Raw genomic sequence first — 15,795 nt, 5'->3', positions numbered from 1 at the left:
ACGTTTAAAAATGTCAGTATAGATGACCATCTGCGATGGAAGTCAGTGTCTCTTTTAATCCGTTTTGCTTTAAACAGGGCTCTGTGAGTAGCTCAGTTAATTTGCTTTGCTTGTCAACCTGGTAGGTTGCTGCCAGAAGCATCTTTATTACTGGAGAAGCTGGAGAATGTGTTTAGAAGGAGTTTTACATGGAAATAAAGTTGCTTCACTCTGCAGGATGTATCACAGGGTGGAGAACATAGTTGTCATTTAAAGGATGTTTTTTCAAAGTGGATATTTTAAATATGTCGTTCTCTAACGACTTCAGGATTGGTGGCATGCTTTCAAAGTACAGTTCTCTGCAAAATGACTATAAAAGTAGCACTTCAGTGTTTGTACCTCTAGTGTTCCCAAATTCACATCTGCTCATAGAAAATACAATGCTTTATTTTTGCTGTCTTCCAATGTTTGGGGCTTTTTGAGCTATCGGTGATCACCAGTAATAAAGGATGCAATTAGTTGGTGGTTTACAAGTGAGAATTAGCCCAGCTCTGTTTCCCAAAGCTGGACGAGGCTGAAGGCTTAGCAGGACCAGAAATTGTTGTCAGAAGTTCTTTTGTCAATGTGACGAGCAAATACTAACATACTCTTTCTTCTGATTTTAGGAGTGGCCATACATTACTTGCCTTCTGGTTTTCCCGTCAAGAGGGAAAACTAAATCGACAGCAAACTATTGAACTGGGACATCACATCCTCAAAGCACATATTTTTAAGGTAACAAAAGTTAAAATGAAGACTTACGCCAACCTCGTCCCCGCGCTAGCACTGGCAGCGTTCAGTCTCTTGTTTTAGGGTTGTTCTAACAAGTGTGATTGCTGCAGGCTGCTGAAACCTGTAGAAGTGAGCTTTAGAAAATTGGCACTGGTGTAGAGGAATCCTTGAAATGAAACTGTCCTTCAGACTGTAAATCCAGCAGAGAGCCTCCTTACCTGAAATTGCTCTTCTACCGTAAGAGGCTTGTTCCTGTGTAAGACGAGTTCCTTGTAACAACATCTAGGAAAAGCAAATCATTTAAAGGGAGTGGTTTTGAAGAATCCAACACAAAATTCAGGTTGCGAAGGGAAGATCTGATGGTCCTTAAAATCTGACAGCGGGTCCATTTTACTCTTCACACAGACATTTGAGAGCTGGGTAATTGAAAGGCAAATGCGGATGTGAGCATCAATATGACCCGTAAATTAAGTATCATTCTTTTGCCTGCTGACCCACAGACCAGGAGATGGAAATGAGAGCATGGATTTGTAAGGTCACAGGAAATACAGAATTTATTAAAAGTATTAGCATCTGTGGGTGCTTAACACTGGTAAAAATGAGGCTGTATTTTCATCTGATCTGTGTGTGATTTTATAGACTTAAGAACTTTAGCACCCCTGTATTTCTAGAGCAAACAGAGTTTGTGTCTTGTGTCAGCCCTGCCGGATTTATTTGTTGAGCTGCCTGTGCTGAATTCACCGTCAGGTGCAGGAGCAACGGCTCCTCGCTTGGGAAGGCGGCAGCCGGAGCCAAAGGGAAGAACCCCAGGTCGGCGCATTACCCGAGCAATTTTCAAGTTTTGAGTTACATTCCCGAGGCCAGATTCGGCAGTGAGTTTACTGTTCAGCTGCCATTTACATCTAAATCTGATTCCAAATCTTCTTCGTTTCACACTTCCACGGTAGAAACAAATAACAGGGTTTCAGGCTCGAAACAAATGACAATTTTCATTAAGTGGACAAGTTGCCTGTAGATTCCAGATTTAATTGAGCAATATTTACAACAGTAGAAGATGCCAGTCGGCATATGAAAAATGTCAGTGCAGCCTTCTGTTTCTAATCACTCGGCAAAATCCTTGATTTTGCAACACTGCAGTAAGAATAGTGTGTCTCGGTGACAGATAAGCGTAACAGTATGTTGCTGAGAAGAACTATAACGTTTTGAAGAGGTTTGGATTAGCTGGATTAGAAACACTGTAAGACTTAGTCTTTTGCTTTTCCTTGAATAGCTTTATTTTTATTCCTTTTTTAAACAAGTGTTTACTGAGGATCTGTGAGTGTTTACTAAGTGAAACAATAGCTGCATTACTTTTTGAAGGAGGCATTGACGTGGAATGTTGCAGACCATGTTTAGGATCTTGAGCATGCTTTTAAGATAATATTTCCAAGAGTACATACACAGGCTCCTTTTCCTGTTGTTACGGGCTGTATTTGTTTCTAAACAAGCATTTTTTTTTTCCATTCAGGCTTTTCGTTCTGTCTGATCTTTTGCTGAAGCCGTTACCAGTACGGCATGGGTTTCCTGCCAAGTAGGGAGCGTGTCAGGTCATCAATTCAGTGAGTTTTTCCTGAAGTATCATGTTCTAGCAGCAGCTTTGCACAGGCACAATGATCCTAATTTTGAAGGTATTTATGGAGGCCTGATGCCACTGTAATTCCATTTTATTTACCCATCACGAAGCCAGGAGAGGATTGGAACAGGGCTAAAGCATTTTGTCCAGCCAGGGAGCACCGAGGGTTAGGAGTAAAGACCAACTTTGATTTAACAGTGCAGAAAACTTACTTGTCCTCCCCAATCCCTAAAGCTTCGAATCCACCCGTACCTTGTGCAAGGTAATGATGGGACACTTGGAATTTCCAGGTGTAAAAAATCAGCGACGCCCAGGCACAGGCAGTGACCTGACACGTAGGTGTAACGAAGCTTTCACGCTCCCTGCTCCACTTGACACTGAGATCTGCTGGTTTTCTTTTTTAAACGCAAACATTCTCAAACAGTGTGGGGGGAGGGGGGGAAGTACAAATGTTTTAGTCTTTTAAAGCAATTACCAGTTTTAACAGAAGCATATGGCAACCCAGCTTGGAAAGCCTGGCATGGAATGAAAGGGCAAGAAGAGAAATGTACAGTAATGATACAAGAAGACCCAAACTTCAGGCTGACGTATGTTTTGCAAATCAACCAAAGAGAAGTCTTTAATTGCATCTTAAATTAGTTAGCTAAAATGTCAGTAATCCAGAAATGGGTCTCTCTTGTCCCCAGACTGAGAATGTAAGGACAATTACAGGCAGAAACACTCACTTCGATAGCTATGGGTGTGTAAAGGTGTCTGATACTCCTTGAAAACCAGCCTTACAAAGATCTTGCGTTGAAGGTGCCAATGGCCAAACAGCAGAGGAAGCGACAAGTTAGAAATGGAGGGTGCTGACAGCTGCGCGCAGGAGCGGGGGGCAAAACCAGCAAGGCTGTTTGAAATCCGGGGCTGTGTGGGGTTGGCAAAGCTGCTCGAATGAAGCGCGCGTGGTCAGGCCGTGCCTTGGGCCTGTGTCGGGTGGTGGAAACCCCTCGTGGTGGTTCGGTTTGACGTTGTGCCCAGCTGGGGTTTGCTTTTGCCGAAGGATTCAACCTGCTGCACGGTTCTGGGCAGAAAAGGAAATAGAAAAGGAAGATATGATCTGTAAAATGAGAAGTGGTGAAGTTTTGTTTCAGCAACTGAGTGATAACGGGGTTGAATGCATTTATTCTTTAAAGGATAAATGTCAGCTTGTATGTCTTGCGCTAATGTCTGAGTGCATTCTAATACAATGGCTAAGGTTTTTATAGCATGTGTGATGATCTTCAGATGGCTATTCTGAAAATGCACGCTCTTTCCCTTGGTCCTGATGGTGACTCAAGCAGCTTATTTATGGGTTTGGTAGTAGTATAACTATTTTTAAATTATTTTAACCGTTTATTATAAAATTGTTTTCCATTTGTCCAATTATACCCTACTGACTTCACTGAAATTTAATATTGACCTCTAATATCCTGCATTGTGTTATTTCAAAAGCAGCATTTAATGGCGGCCAAAATTCCTGAGCTCTTTTTCTGCCTCCTAACACAAGCAGATATTTTTCTCTGTTTAGCTCCCTGAATTCTGAAGGAAACAAGCACACGGAGTTGTTATTTATAAGAGCCTGCCTAATCTTTTGCTTCTTTTTATGGTAAAACCGTTTCAAGTGACAAATCTGTTAATGGCTGGTGCGATGCTTCGGAACATCTTTCACACGTAGGTATTAGAGGCCTGCAGCTGAGTCCAGCAGCAGGCTCAGGTGATGATTCCTGCACATCTTCCTTTAGAGGAGACAAATCCCACCTTTGGCTGCCGGTTTTCTCCCTGCCACCCTACACCCTCCGTGTCGGTCTGTCGTACAAAAGACTTACCAACTGAAATGCGATCCTGCTGCTTTGCGCAGGTAGAAGTGACCACACGGTGTGCAAGGAAGTAGAAATCGGAGTTTGCATATCAAAACAGAATTAAAGAACTCCGTACAGTTTCCATGGAAACAGCAGGCTTTAATGGTAAATCGATAGCAGAACAGCAACATATAGGGTGTACCCGCATCACAACGGAGCACAACACGCAGCGGAGCTCATTGCTGGAGCTGCAAACCCGTTCCTCTCCTCTTCGATCAAGGCATTTGCTCCCATCTGTTGGCTACAGAGCAGTTCTTGTTCCTTTGATCGGAGGGAGGAAACTTGCTTAACAGTTCTGTGCTCTGCCAGTTGGTGTTGCTGGAAAAAGATGTCAGACCTTGTATGTATTACGTATAGGCTGGTCAGGGGCATCGGCCAGAAAGGTTGGAAACAGTCTGGTACGAGATACGGGAATGCTGTTCTAGGCTGTGGGTGAGACTTCCTTCGTTTACCTTATTGCGGGCAGATACTGTCGTCTAGTTTAACCGTGGGAATAATAAGGAAACTTTGTGAATCAGTTCTGCCAAAATAATGTGTACTTCATTAAAAAATAAAAAAATGAGCGTGCTGTGCTCCTTCGTATGGCATTTTCTGAGGGTGTCGAATGGATTCAGGTTGCTCACAGTTTAATCCTGCCTTTCCTCGACCTTGGAGACGGCTACAGTACCTTTGCAAGTTATCTCCTACACGCTTATTAATTCACTGCAAAGGCTGGAGGTAGCAAATTGTCACATTATCTTGCGTGTAGCTGTTAGTGTCTTGAAACGCTTTGAAGTCCAGAGACCCGGGAGGATCCGCCCAGTGTAACTGAGCATATTTGTAAGCTTGCATCTAAATCATCTTTTCTTTTTTAGGGGCTGAGTAAAAAAGTTGGGGTATCTTCCTCTATCCTGCAAGGGCTTTGGATCTCCTACAGTACCGAAGGTCTTTCAATGGCTTTGGCGTCTCTGAGAAATCTCTACACCCCGAACATAAAGGTACTGGAGGAGGAGAGCTGGGGCGGTTCAGAGCTCACGTGAGAAGCTCCCAGCAACGCGCAGTGACCGTGCATAGAGTGTTTGCCGTAGCTGCCTGCCCGTGGCAGGGGTCCTGCCCAGGCAGTGCTGAGCAGCTTGCTGGGCCTTCGTCTCGAGCTGGGGAGAGGCCATCAGTTCAGTTGGGATCTTGTTACCGTCTGGGATGATCCCTCAACTCTTCTGCTTTGACCAGGGATCTCCTTTTAATTGCAGTGAGTGAACAGCGAATTTGCGCCTGGGCCAAATGGGTTCACTTGCCTTTTTCCTCCCCAGAGATGTGGGATGCGACAACTGGTGTTGAGAGTTGACAGCCCTGCAAAGGGCTCTGGCTTAGACAGGCACTGACTCGGAGGCAATGCCAAACGCGACGGCACATGCTAGTCCAGGCACTACTTGCCTCTTTTCATTGGTAAGGATGAACGTGTTAGCTTGAGTGACTTCATCCCTACAGCAAAGAGGATTTCAGACAGTGATACAGATTTCAAATTGCCTTTCGTCTGGAAGGTCGTTTGCCCCAGCTCCTTCCCATATGGGCAAAACTGCCTAAAATGGGACTGTATATTTGGCAAGTGTTTTTACTGGGCATTTTATGTCCTTCACTGTTTGCTTGGAAACCTGCGGGAGGCCCTGGTTTACATTCTTTTGTTGCCCTGAAAATAAACTAATATCTCTCCATAAGATTCAGCTAACAGGAGCTCTTCTTTCCCTGTGCAGGTCAGTCGGTTGCTGATTTTAGGAGGCGCAAACGTGAATTATCGGACCGAAGTTCTGAACAATGCCCCCATTTTGTGTGTCCAATCTCACCTGGGTTACACGGAGATGGTGGCTTTGCTTTTGGAGTTCGGGGCCAATGTCGATGCCGCTTCGGAGAGCGGCCTGACCCCGCTCGGCTACGCGGCTGCTGCTGGATTTCTAAGTATCGTTGTGCTGCTGTGCAAGAAACGGGCCAAGGTAAGGTGACCACGTTCCTCTAAAAGCTGATTTAAACTATTCCACGTTTATGCGAGGCCGGGCACAAGCTGCAGGCAGGATATGTAACCCCTGCTAAAGAATATCCTCCAGCAGACGAAGCCAGGATGGTGCTGTGGAGGGTTCCCTGTTCTGCTGAAGCGTAGTGGCTTTGAAAACCTCGCATTGGCACCAAAGCTAAGAAACTCCTGAGGATATTCTGGAACTTGGGCCTGAGGTGGGAACTGCCTAATCACGCTGCACCGATGGTCTGCAGAAGGGTGTTCTGGAGAAGTCCTTGAACCTCACGAGGTTAAAATGGCAATGTTGCTTTTGCAGCCCAGAGCGTTCTTTAAATATCTCCTTGAGACACATTTTCCAAAAACTTCTATCAATCAGACTTGTCCTAGAAAAATACCCTTTGTTTAGCTTTGTGGTGAGTGTTTGGAGTTTTAATTGTATATAATGAGTCAGGTTTAAACATTTTGTTGACGAAGAAAATTGTGCTGATTTTTGAAGTGGAGCCTCCTGGAAACAATTTGTGGTTTCTCTGTATGTTTAGCTTCAGTTCAAAAAGCAAAATATGGGTTTGTATAGTTTTGGTATGAAGGTCAGGATGGCTGGGGTCCCGCTTAGATCTTGCCATGTTGTCTGTAATAATGCGAGGACAGTACGAAGGAAAAAAAAGAATTCTGCTTTTGTTGGGATATTTTGAGAGTCGGGTGACTCCCTTGCACTAGTTGGTAAGAAACAGCATTCCCTCTCTGAGAACAGAAATATTTGGTCTACAAAATGCAATGCACAGGTCCTGCCACTCACAGCTTGAGTATCCCTAACCCTATTGAGGAAACACCCCAAAACCAGCTGGGTTTAGTTTGAAGGCTGTGGTGTTTGATTCTGGCGTGGAAAGTTGAGAAATGAGAGATAGGAGGAATAGTTCCCATATTATAATGTGTTAATTTTATTAGTATATTAATATTTTCGTATGTGTTATATTACTATAATTGCTATTGTTATATTAATATAATACTTATTTCTCATATATATAATACAATAAATGAGAAATAATATGTTGCAGAGCACTGAAGGGGTTAACTGGCAGGCGGACGGTGGTTGCTTTGCCTGTCCTGTTTTCTCCAAGCTACTGGTGTTGGGACAGGACCTGGAAATCCCAGCTGATGTATTCAGGCATCAAGTGAAAACCGTGCCCTGTCCTGAAAAGCCAAGCAAATTAAGTTCCTGCAAGGCTGCCAAGCACGACCTCTGTTTCCTACTGACTTCTGCCTGCGTTGGGTTCGCGCTGTGCGTTCGACTGCAGGCTCGGGCACTTCTGTCTCTCTCGAAAGAAATGGTTTCTGGAAAACAAGCTGGTTTTCCTTTTGTGGATTTGGATAAAGGAGATGATACCAGTGGGTATGATTTCAATCCGCAAGAAAACACGGTTGCTGTGCTTAAGGACGCAAAGGGGAAAATGCTTTTGCAGCCTTTGAGTCTGAAGAAAAGTGAAGAAAGCTAAAAAGAATGGTAACTTACCCAAAGCAAACACTTGTGGCCAAGAGGACGCCTAAGCCTGGGGCAGAGTTGCCTCGGGACTGGTTTTTTTCTGGTCGTGGAAGGGATAGTTTTCCAGAAAAATGCACATTTTGCACATGTGGCATTATTTTGAAACCAGGGCTGGAAACTCTGGAGAAACGAAAATGTTTTGCCTGTGATTTGACTTAATTTTATTTTGTCATCTCTTTTCAAGGTGGATCATTTGGACAAAAACGGTCAGTGCGCTCTGGTTCACGCTGCTCTCAGAGGACACTTGGAGGTGGTGAAGTTCTTGATCCAATGCGACTGGACCATGGCTGGGCAGCAGCAGGGAGTGTTCAAGAAGAGCCACGCCATCCAGCAGGCACTGATCGCTGCGGCCAGCATGGGTTACACCGAGGTAAGACCTACCAGCCCATCGCTGCCTCCACTGGGTGGGAAACCAAGGGCTTATTACGTTTCCTAGCCAAAACATTGACCAAAGAGGGTCTTGGAGGTGGAGTCAGTGCCTCTGTCCTACTCTTCCTCCCCTTCTCATCCCCGGCAGCGGGGTTCACAGATCCCTTGGCAAACCCTGTGGTCTGGGCAGGCGTCCAAGAGAGGAAGCATAACAAGCCTTTAAGTTGTTGGAATAAACCTTTAAGCAAGGCTGGATAAACAGTGTGTTACTTAGGCCGCTCCCCCAGTGCTGTTAGGGGAGTGTGAGACCACGCTGGTTTGGGCTGTGTGTTGGGGGAGGGAAGAGCTGAAGACCTTGCTCCTATCACACTGATAAAGATTTGTGATGTGGTAAATGATGTATGTTTTCTTACCGAGAAGCAGTCTTTGGGGATTTTTGCATTGGTTGATTTCTTTGCTAAATTGAGCTCGTTTACTGGAGTTGTGATTTTGCTTTTCTTGAGCATAATCCTTGAAAACATAGGTAATGTGCTCAGATCAGAGGAGCTAATTAAAGAAAGCTGGGAAATTCTTATTAGCTAAGTGACTGTGAGTTCAACCGATCAGAAGCAGATGTGACTTCAAAACCCTGAAGATCTGCATGCTGAGGACGTAATTTGTAACAGGGCACAGAACTTTTTAAATGGGAATTTCCCCCCAGATTATACTGGTCACCTTTATAATGCGTGGAAAGGAGTTTTGGAATTGTTTAGTATTTCTGTTGTACCGTAAAAGGTACATGGCTGCTTACAGAAAATACTCCCAAGTCCCTCTTTTGAGGTGCTTGCAGTCATAGGAGATGCAAGCTGATGATTACTTCGCTGTTTTTCTCCGACTTTGGTGATAAAACAAATATTTAGCATGTTTATAAAGTGGTCTTAATCACTGATGGAGCCACACTGGAGTCCTTGCTGTGATTATACCCTAGCATAACCATACCAGACTTAGCTTTATGCTTTAGTCAGGCGACACGAGGTCCACTCAGCAGTACAGAACCCGGCTGGGAGGTCAGCCGAGTGCACGGGGGTTTGTTACACCAAGCTCACACTCTCCCGTCAAGGCAGCATCATATACACAAGGCATCTACTGTGTAGATGCCCACGTGGGCATCACTTTAACAGCATCTTTCCTGTAGGCACTCTCCTGGGTTTCCTGCTCCCCTCGTGCTGCTGTCATTCCCGATGCCCCGCTTAGCACTAGAGCGTCACTGGCTGGACACGGGAAAACAGCACTTGTCACTGAAACCCCCGCTCCCCTGTGCTGGTACCTCTCAGTCTGTGTCCACAGGCAGCTGCGGGCAGCGGGGCAGGCACAGCGTCCTCCCAGGTACTCAGAAAAGACTCGCAGCCTGGACCCCAGCAGAAAAGTGTTTCTCCTAGAATGAGAAAAATGGTTTTGTCCTTCAGTCACTAAAGTAAAATCTCCATTTGCTTCTCAGCCTCTTGCTTTCTCGCATCATAGGATCCAGACACTGAAATTTTCTGCCAGTTTGCAGTCAATTAAATCCTTTAATTTACCCTTTAAAGAAGTCATTTTGCTTCTCTGGGGTTTCAAGCATCCACAGCTGGAGGAAAAACATAGTGGAAGTCTTTTTAACAGTCTGCTTAAAAACGGTATTTGCTAGAAAGGAGGTAATAGTTTCTGGAAGTAACTTCATCTTGGCTGGAGCTTAAGCTAACGGAGAGGCTAACGATTATAACCGCACCATTACATCACTGGTCCGTGACTCAGTTTCCCAGCAGTAAAAGGGGACGATCGTAGTCATTGCACCCCACCAGGTGGAGTTGATACAGACGGACACGCCGCTGTTTCCTCACTGGTTGCGGCAGCTGTAACAGCAGACGAAGGTGCATCCAACGCACATACCGGGTCAGCTGTAGCAGGACAGACACAGCTATAAGGAGCTGACACTCCAAAGGCTCATCGTGTGCGGTCATATCAAAACGCTCGGGTGGGTTTTTCTGCTTGTACTGGGCAGCAGGTTCAGTGATTGATCTCTGGAAGAGCATTAACTTGAGCTCAGGGTGTCAGGCAGAGGCTGTTCCTTTCCCTCTGTGTACTCAGAGCAGCTCCTGTTAGGATGTCAGCAGTTTATATATAACGCATCCAAGTTTGTGAGCTGACATGTCATTTTGTTTTAGATTGTCTCCTACCTGCTCGATCTTCCAGAAAAAGACGAAGAGGAGGTGGAGCGAGCACAAATCAACAGCTTTGACAGCCTTTGGGGAGAGACAGGTGATTTCTGTAGATGCTGTAGCTTCTTCTTGCATGTTTGTGGTTGTATTTATGGGCTCCCTGTCACCTGACGCATCCTTGATCCCAGCCTTCCTTTTGATGAAGGGAGAAGGATCAGTTCCTCTGATTTGGTTTCAGGTGATTTAGAGGTGCCAGGGTGGAGCTTGCACTGGGCTTAAGTAAAACAGAGGAGTTTGGCTTTTGAAAACCCTGAGCTTCTGCAGCCCCTGGCACTTCTCAGGAGCGTGAAAAAAAAAGTGAGATGGACACAAAATTCTGTTCTTTCTTGATATTGGGCATATTTACCCAAAGCATCTCCCTGTTTCTCCCTCCCCTTCCCCATTACGTGCAGAACCATGACTATTAAATTATCCATTGATCCTCTTAAAACTTCTCAGTATTTAGCACCTGATAATTAAACAATCATCCTTTTGGGCAATACTGTATTTTTGTATTGATGGGTATAATACAGAAGCCCTGCTTTCCGGACTTCGACCAAAACAAAAGCAGCCATTCACCCCTTCCACTTCACAGGTAGGAAATGCACTGTCATCTCCATTTCCTGAGATACTCAAATTCGGAGTTGTTGGCTTCTAACTCCAATGACCTCATAAATATTATCCACTGTCTTTTGTACTCAACTCACTAATCTACTTGCATCACTGGTAATGTTCCTGTCAAGTTAATACACCAAGGTAATGTTCCTGTCTGGGTAACGGAGCACTGATTTTAATTCTGTCAGCTTTGTTTAAAAATGACACGATCCAAGGGTGCAGACGGCGGCTGGCTTGTGGCTCGGTGTTTGGTCAGGTTGTTTCTGGTTAGAAGGCAAGGAGGGAAGCAGGGTTATATTTTGAGCTGTTTCGTATGCTGTACATTTGAAAATGTAGCCTTATTAGAGCCTGGTAATGAATGCAGTTTATGAGAAAGTATCGCCCTTGAGCTTTAAAGGCCAAAGATGGAGGGATGAGTTGTCCCAGCAAGGAGCCTGGTGGGTGGCCGGGCTGCTCTGGGCCACTCGCGGGGCGTTAGGGAAGGAGCCAGCTCCTGCACCCACAGGCCATATCCGAGTAGCAAGGGCATTGTGCCATTATTAGCGGAAATAAGGACAACATATACAAATAAGCAATTTAAAAGTGCCCCCAGGGTGTCATGGGAGAAAACCGAAACTGGATATAGAATTAGTCAAACGAAATGACTGAGAGTTGGTAGTAGGACAGCGGCTTGGTGGTCAGGCCAGAGACAGCTCATCCAAAATGTTCTCTGCTGTTTGGGTCCTGAGGACTATCTTGTAAACAGAATGATCCAGGTGCCTTCAGAGTTTGATCGAAAGCCACTAAGATGTCTCCCTACCAAGTAACCTCATGGGCAGCGACAGACACTACAGATAAGCTACTGGAGATAAGATAGTCCTGGGTTGTCTGGATGAATCTGGCAAAGCCCAGTATAAAGCCATAGGTGTTTTCTGAACTCGTGCATACCCCTGCCCGTCCCTGGAGCTCTGCCTTTGCAGGTCACACCATCCTGCTCTCCCCTGCTCAGCTGTGCTGCCCACTCTGAAAGCTGAGCACTGCGCTCTGCTCCCTGACAATGCCCAGCTCTTCTCTTTCCTCTTCCCTTGTGTCCTGGGCAGCTCTGCCATTCCCAGCCTGCCCGTTGCCTCGAGGACTCCTCAGCAGAAGCCTTTTCCATCCCTGTTGTCCCCCTTCCCATACCTCTTCCCCTGTCAATGCCAACAGCTGGACTCACGGACACATCTGGGAGTTTCCGTATCTGAGAGGGGTTTCTGAGTAACTTGCATAGTTGGGAACGTGGATTTGTGATTCGCAAATTGCACCCAAACTGAGGAGCCATCTCAAAGGAATACCCATATATCCCATTAAAATCGGTGGTGGGTAAGATGGGAAAATGAGGAAAACCGAGCCAACCACCAAATTCAGCAGCCTTTTGTCCTGTCACAGGCAGGACAAGTTTATGTGGATCTCAGGACTCCCTTTCTCACATTGTTTTATTATTATTATTTTCCCAAAAGTAAATAGCGAGTTTAGATAAATTTGAAGAGAAATGCTGGTTTCCACTTAAAAATAGCAATCTGCTCTAAAAATCTGAATCGTGCCTTGTCTGTTTTTTGATACTTGTTGCTAGTGTGTCTAATCTTCTGCAGAGCAGAGCTGACTGCCTGGCTTAGTGATATCAGCCTGATATCATCCAAATGGCAGTGCCAAGTTACATCATAAGTTCAGGAATTGCTGACAGCACACTATAGCCAACTCCAGATGGAATATTTCCCCCTAGGACAAGACTAATATCAAAAACCAGCACAAAAGTATCTGAGTCACTTGTAATAACTCCATCAGAGTTGGAGGTGCAAAGAACGACTCCATCAAACTGCATTTGTCTTGTGCCAGGCTGTGAAACAGATACACGTGGTGTAGGAGCAATTTAATGATTCCTTCTCCAGATAAAGTTGTTTTTTCTCTAAGAAAACAGACCTGCTCTGCACAAGAGCAGAGGCAGATGTGCCGTTGCAGATCCCTGATGTTAGAGGCTGTGGCTTGTCTGACGTTGCTCACGGACGGAGCGGGGCACATCCACACCTGGGACTTGTCTCGGGTTTCGTTTGAGCTGTTTTATGGCGTTTGTGCCAAGACCTTGTTATTGCGCAGTGAGTTTTTCTCCTGGCACTACATCCTCGTGGAAAAGCTGCAAAATGAACGTTCCTGTTTTCCAGCACAGGATCCTGGTCGCTGCTCCTTGGCTGGGCTTGGTGGACTCGCCTTGTTCACGCTGGGCCACAGGAGCTCTCTGGCAGGCAGTAAAACTTCAAAGAAAACCATTTTCATTTCTCTCATTTCCTCTCATCACCTTTCCTTGGCTTTTCCAATGTCCTTTCAACACAAAGGCACAGCCTTACCTTGTGTTGTGGGTTTTTTGGAAACTAATGGCTGTTGTAAGGCCCACGGGTGATGTCAGAAGCAGGTTGGTGGGTCCATCTAAGGAGCGCTAACAGGCTTAGATGAGCAGGTACTTCTAGAATTTCTCCTGAAGTAGTTTAATTGAGCTTTTGGACTTGGGCAGTTGGGCACTAAGCACAGGATAGTGCTCTGGGCTTGAGGTGACCAGCAGTGGGGCCAGAGCTTGGGGATGTCAAAAGCCAGTTTGGTTAGAAGGCTGGAGGTACAGGGGTGAGGCACCTGTATGCCGAGGAGCAGCAGGCGGTCCGGCTCGCTGCAGTGGGAGGGACCGCAGGGGGTTGTCTTCTCCAACCTTCTGGTTAAAGCACAGGCACTGGTGAAGTCTGGGTGTAGCTTAGTGAGTCGCTCTCCTAGGGTCCAGCTGGACTGAGCTCCTTTCGCCCCTCAGAGAGTTCCTCCTTTTCTGAGGATGGATGCTTAGACATCTGTGAATTATACAAGACAAGCTTGGACAGGTTTCTCCCAGCAGCAGGCAGCAAATGCACATCATCAGCGTGGAACCTTCCTGAAGCAGCAAGGTCTGACTGCTCCATAGCACAGCAGCGTGTGAGCTTCCCTTGAGTTGGAGCTGCAAAGGACAGGCTGGAGCTACATACCCGCACCAGTTGCTTTGACCGTGAGGAACAGAGCAGCAAAAAGGCAGGTCAGTCTAGGTAGAGTGGATTGCAAGGCAGAGTGGAGAAGGGCATGGCCATGGATCAAACCATCCTCTTTCAGTAAAGTCTTTTCTAAAGAACATTTCATGGTGAGCCCCAAACACTTAGGTGATTTACAGTACTTTCATTGTTGCAAACGTAAGTCATTTTGACACGAAATACCACAAATTAACCTGCAACATTTCAAGTGCAGGCAGGTTTAGAAATAGAACTCAGAAGCCCTGCATACCGATCCCTCTGCCATGCACATTACACAGTCCTCCTATATTTGTAGCTTACGTTTAAAACCCACATGGATCTGATTATAGATTTTGCAGTATGTTCTTCTTGTGGCAGCGAGATGATTTTTCTTTTAACTCTTGATGTCTCTCAATCCCAAGAGAATAAAACTTAACCATAATGTGGAACAGAATAGAGAATTAATTAAATCTCCCAGCATTAACAGTGTTGCAGTTGGAAACCCATCAACGCCTCGTAATCAGCCATCCCACAGAAATGTACTTCAAAGAAAAAACAAGCTACGTCAGTTAGAAATAGACTCCCACCTTCTGCTCAAACTCCTTCTAGAAGCAGCAGAGCGTCGAGCCACAGGAGCTGTGCTGAAGTGCACAGAAAGTTAGGGAGAGGAGGGCGGAACCGAAAAGTCTAAAATTAATACCAAAGACGAGTCAAAGGCAGGTCCTGCACTTGGAACTATTTTCAACTTGAATGTGTCTTTTCTAACCCAACCACGCTTTCTTGAGTTAACAGAGCACATTTTGTCAGGGAAAGAGCTGTCAGGTGTTACTTCTACCCACCTGTAATATTGCGAGCATCTGTAATACTGGAAATGAGAGATAATTTTCATAGAATCACTAAGGTTGGAAAAGACCTCTAAGATTATCAAGTCCAACGGTCAACCCAGCACCCCCAGGCCTCCTAAACCATGTCCCCAGGGGCCACGTCTACATCTTTTCTGAACCCCCCCAGGGACGGTGACTCCCCCACCTCTCTGGGCAGCCTGTGCCAGGGCCTGACCGCTCTGGCAGGGAATGAGGCATTTCCCTCATCTCCAACCTAAACCTGCCCTGGCCCAGATTGGGGCTGTTTCCCTCGTCCCATCCCTGGTGACTTGGGAGCAGAGACCAGCCCCCCCCTCACTGCAGCCCCTCTCAGGCAGCTGCAGAGAGCGAGAAGGGCTCCCCTCAGCCTCCTCCAGGCTAAACCCCCCCAGCCCCCTCAGCTGCCCCCCAGCACACTTGTGCTCCAGACCCTGCCCCAGCCCCGCTGCCCTTCTCTGGACACGCTCCAGCCCCTCCAGGCCCTTCTTGTCCCGAGGGGCCCAAAGTTTTGGTTTTGCACAAAGACCCTTGGTGGTAGGATCAGTCCTGGCCTGAAACAAAGCCCAGAATTGGTGCTTTTCTTGGAGAACAGGTGAACATATTCATACTATTTTTGCTTTCCATTTGTTTCCCTGGTTTCAAAGATCTACCAGCTAAAGTGGGATATTAAAAATAAAAGTACTTTGACTGAATTATGCTGCCCTGTGCTTGTTCAGACAGAGAAAAGCCTCAAATCCGACTGGTATCCAGAGGCTGGCAGTGACCTGTCAGTGCCTCCAGCCCGATCCCTCACTTGCTCTGTTGTAGTCATGGTGGAACGAGTCAAGGACAGGTTGCAGAAGGTCTTGTCAAGACAGCACGTACCTAAAGACCTGTATTCTCAGGCTTGCAGCCTGTGGCTTTTGCCATAGGGAAACCTGCAGGAGGCACA

The 15,795-nt window shown here is 46.1% G+C and overlaps 1 protein-coding gene across 13 annotated transcripts in view; it reads left to right on the top strand.

Moving 5' to 3' along the window:
• The window catches only part of TANC2 (tetratricopeptide repeat, ankyrin repeat and coiled-coil containing 2), a 288,782-nt gene that overhangs the window by 252,150 nt on the left and 20,837 nt on the right, over nt 1-15,795 (top strand). For all 13 annotated transcript variants that reach the window (XM_064473522.1, XM_064473526.1, XM_064473528.1 and 10 more), the window contains 5 exons: nt 645-753; nt 5,097-5,219; nt 5,973-6,209; nt 7,954-8,139; nt 10,319-10,412. In XM_064473522.1, coding sequence (XP_064329592.1) covers nt 645-753; nt 5,097-5,219; nt 5,973-6,209; nt 7,954-8,139; nt 10,319-10,412 — 749 coding nt within the window. The remainder of the gene's footprint in view (nt 1-644; nt 754-5,096; nt 5,220-5,972; nt 6,210-7,953; nt 8,140-10,318; nt 10,413-15,795) is intronic.

This window comes from Phalacrocorax carbo, chromosome 25, assembly GCF_963921805.1.
Source record: "Phalacrocorax carbo chromosome 25, bPhaCar2.1, whole genome shotgun sequence".
NCBI classification, from domain to species: domain Eukaryota; kingdom Metazoa; phylum Chordata; class Aves; order Suliformes; family Phalacrocoracidae; genus Phalacrocorax; species Phalacrocorax carbo.
The sequence above is the reverse complement of the archived record's forward strand: the minus strand, read 5'-3'. Positions and strand labels throughout refer to the sequence as shown.